Source organism: Pteropus alecto, unplaced genomic scaffold (genome assembly GCF_000325575.1).
Source record: "Pteropus alecto unplaced genomic scaffold, ASM32557v1 scaffold43, whole genome shotgun sequence".
In the NCBI taxonomy this organism is placed as follows: Eukaryota; Metazoa; Chordata; class Mammalia; order Chiroptera; family Pteropodidae; genus Pteropus; species Pteropus alecto.
The window spans coordinates 734691-737989 of record NW_006435764.1 but is presented as its reverse complement, the minus strand read 5'-3'; the positions used below and the strand labels follow the sequence as shown (position 1 = coordinate 737989).

Here is a 3299-nt window from a genome sequence, read left to right as displayed (position 1 = left end):
ACCCGGGGGCTGCTGAGTGGACTGGTGGAGAGGCCTGAGGAGGCGCCGCTGATGGACCTGGACCTGGGGACACAGGTGCGGAGCGGGGCTCAGGCGGGGTAGAGCCGCGGGCTCTCGGCCCCGCCCCCGCCCCAGGTGCACTGTCCGGGAGGCCCAGAGACCTGGCCAGGAGCCCTCAGGCTGCCCCGGCCCGGTGCACACGCGGCCAAGCCCGGGGCTGTCCTGCTCCCACCAGGCCCAGGTGCCCCACAGCCCCTTTGGGGGCCAGTCAAGGCCCCAGCGGTGTGTCCTTGGGACTCAGCTCCACCACGTGGGAGCTGCCTGTGTCTGGGGCCCGTGGCCCAGGGCAGCTCGAGCCCATCGCACGGCTCTGTCGGGGGCTTGGGTGGACAGGGGCGAGGGCAGCCCCGTGCCAGGCCCGCTTGCCACACTGCAGCTGCCCCGAGGCCGGCCTGAGCCCTGAGGCGGAGCTGTCACAGGGCCCAAGTCTGGCACTCAGCCAGGGCCTCACACCCCAGCGTGTGGGCCACCAGCTGGGCACTAGCCAGCCCTTCCACGCCCACGGCCCACCCACCCAGCCCAGAGCTGCCCGAGCAGGCCAGCGACGGCCCTCTCCCTCACACCGCGGAGGCCTGGGCAAGACGGGGCTGGGGTGGGCACTGGCAGGGACCAAGGGCCTCGTCCACCACTGGCCCCACTGGGCCCGCAGACCGGGCCTGGGCCGGAGGGAGGCCACTGGCCCAGTGTGCCGGGCTGAGACAGGCCTGCAGTGGCCACCCCTTCGGGACAGGAACTGGGCCCGCTGGGCCTCCCTCCACCATACCTGCGGCCACAGAGGAAGCAAGCGCCCACTTGCCTCTGGGCAATGGCACCTGCCAGGCCCCGGGCTGCCTGGCCCTGACCCCCGTCTGCTTGCAGACCCTCCCCGGAGTGAGTGGGATTGGGGGCCCAGGCCACCCCCGGAGAGGAGGGCAAAGGTTGGTCTTGCTGCCCAGCCAGGCCTGCCCACCCCAGCCAGTGCAGCCTCGAAGGGGCCCTGCCTCCCATGGCCTGGCCGGTGGGCCCTGGGGAGCAGTGGAGCCCCATGGCCCTGACCCTCCAGCTCCCCACCTGACACAGCCACAGAACTGGGGTGCACTGACTCTGCCCCTGCCCCCAGCCAGCTTGCCCAGAGCAGGCCCAGGCCCAACGCTTTCAGGTGTGGAGAGGGAAGCTGGGGGGCTGGTCAGTCCCGGCCAGTGCCCCCCAGCAGCCACAGGCCAGCAGAGGCGGCAGCCACAAGTGAGGCCCAGCGCCTGGGGCCTCCTGTAAGGCCAGCACGAGCCTGTTACCAGCATGAGGAAGCAAAATGCAGCAACAGGAGAAACGGGGAGCCACGTCCACACCCTCCTGTCTGACCGGGCATCCCTGGGGACCAGGCTGCAGCCACTGAGACAGAGGACAGCGCCAGCCCCAGGAGCCGGGGCATGGGGCAGTGCCGGGAGACCTGGGGACCAGCGCCGGAAGGCCTGATGACCACCACCCTCTGCAGCAAGGGGGCTGGGGGAGGCTGGCCGTGCAGAGACCCCCGTGACTGTCACACCACCTGCCACCAACTTAGCAGACTGTTGGTGGACTCGGGACCGTCGAGCCACCTGAGGCTGCCTCTTCCAGGAGAGGTCAGCCAGGGCCCCGAGGCCACAGGACACGGCAGCCAAAAGGGGCCTCACACCTGCAGCCACTTGGGGCCCCAGGGCAGGGAGAGCACCATGGGCTCTGCAGGTGGTGGTGCTCAGGGCGTTAACTGTGCACCAAGCCTCCCAGGGCCACCGCGTCTGTCCCCTCCCACTGGACCCTTGGGCAGGGAAGAGGCCTGCACAGGGACTCGATGGGAGAGGGAAGAGGCTGCAGGCCACCCAACAATGACGCAGGCTGTTCTGGGTGGTTTTTAAACTTTCTTGAAAAATACGGCGGTTGTTACAAGTGTGACTGGGAAAGCTTCTCAGGACAGCAGGAGGCTGTGCTTCAACGAAGGCACGAACCAGTGAGATTCTGTCCCTGGAGCCGGCGCTGCAGGCGGGGCTTGCCCACTGTGCTCACACGGCCCGGATGCCAGCCGAAGGCACCCACCATGGGGGTGGTGTCCCCTGCCTCACTCAGAGCACGCAACACAATGACAACTCCCCTTCAGCCCCTGGCCCGACTGCCCTCGCCAGCTCTGCCTGCCGTCCACACTGCGCTTCCTGTGCACTCATGGGCCCGAGGCCACTGCGCAGGGGCCAGTGTTCCTCCAGGGCCTTCGCTGCAGATGCCACGTGACTCTGGTGACACCCCCGTGCCCGAGGAGGAGCATCTCGGCGTCCAGACTGTGGAATGGGGTGCGGCTCTGCTTGCCCATCGCCCCCGTGGACCCCGCTTCCCCCTCTCACACGATGGTGACCCATGCAGTCACCCTGCACCTGGCCTCGGCCAACGCCACCCTCCCCTACGGTGTTCCTGGCTGCTCCTCCTCCTTGACCAGCGCCGTGTTTTGACCTTGAGGCCCTCCATGCCTCCGACGCCAGCCCCACCCGCACTGGCCACCTCAGGACTGCACTCTGCCCAGCGCCCCTCCCTGGCGGAGGCCCTTGCTGCAGACACTGCCGGCCGGTCCTTGCCAGTCCCCCCATGCCCAGCACGTCCAGCTGTGTCTGGGCAAGTGTGCATGAGCCGGGCCCCCAAGGGCTCAGCAGCTGTGTGACAGTCACTCGGAGGCGTGGCTTTACCTTCCCTTGCCTCCAGCCAGCCCTAGCCCTTTACCCCAGGCTGTGGCTTCTGAGCAGAGCTGGGTTCCCACCGAGCAGCTCCCCCACCATGCTAGGCCCTGCTCCCTGCCTAGCATTCAAAGTGCAGTCCATGTGAGCACTGGCGAGGAGGGGCCGAGGCCGGCGGGGACCAGAGGGAGAAGGGGGAGGGATCGGGGTGCTCGGCCACACCCTCAGTGGGTCCCCTGGCCTGTTGCACACTCGTTCCAGCACCAGGAGAGAGGCTGACGGCTCCCACTCAACCCCGGGGCGGGGGAACCACTTACTCTGGGGATGACTCTGGGGTCAGGCTGGACATCTCCTCTGGAGTCGGAACTGTGCCAACAGGGAGAGAAGGCGTGGTGACCCTCTGCCCTCCTCCAGGACCCCCTACACCGCAGCACCCCACACACTGTTGAGGGCACTGGCCAGCCCTACCCCTTCCTCAGGAACCTGAGGCCATGAGGAGCTGTCCTGTTCTCTGGTGCTGAAATCGGGCCATGCCTTCTCTGGCCTTCGGCCAGCCCTGCTGTCTCC

General features: G+C 68.2%; 1 protein-coding gene across 1 annotated transcript in view; it reads right to left on the bottom strand.

Moving 5' to 3' along the window:
• BRSK2 (BR serine/threonine kinase 2) overlaps nt 1-3299 on the bottom strand; it is a 43386-nt gene that overhangs the window by 15627 nt on the left and 24460 nt on the right. The window contains 1 exon segment of the mRNA XM_025046275.1: nt 3-63. Within this exon segment, the coding sequence (XP_024902043.1) occupies nt 3-63 (61 nt within the window).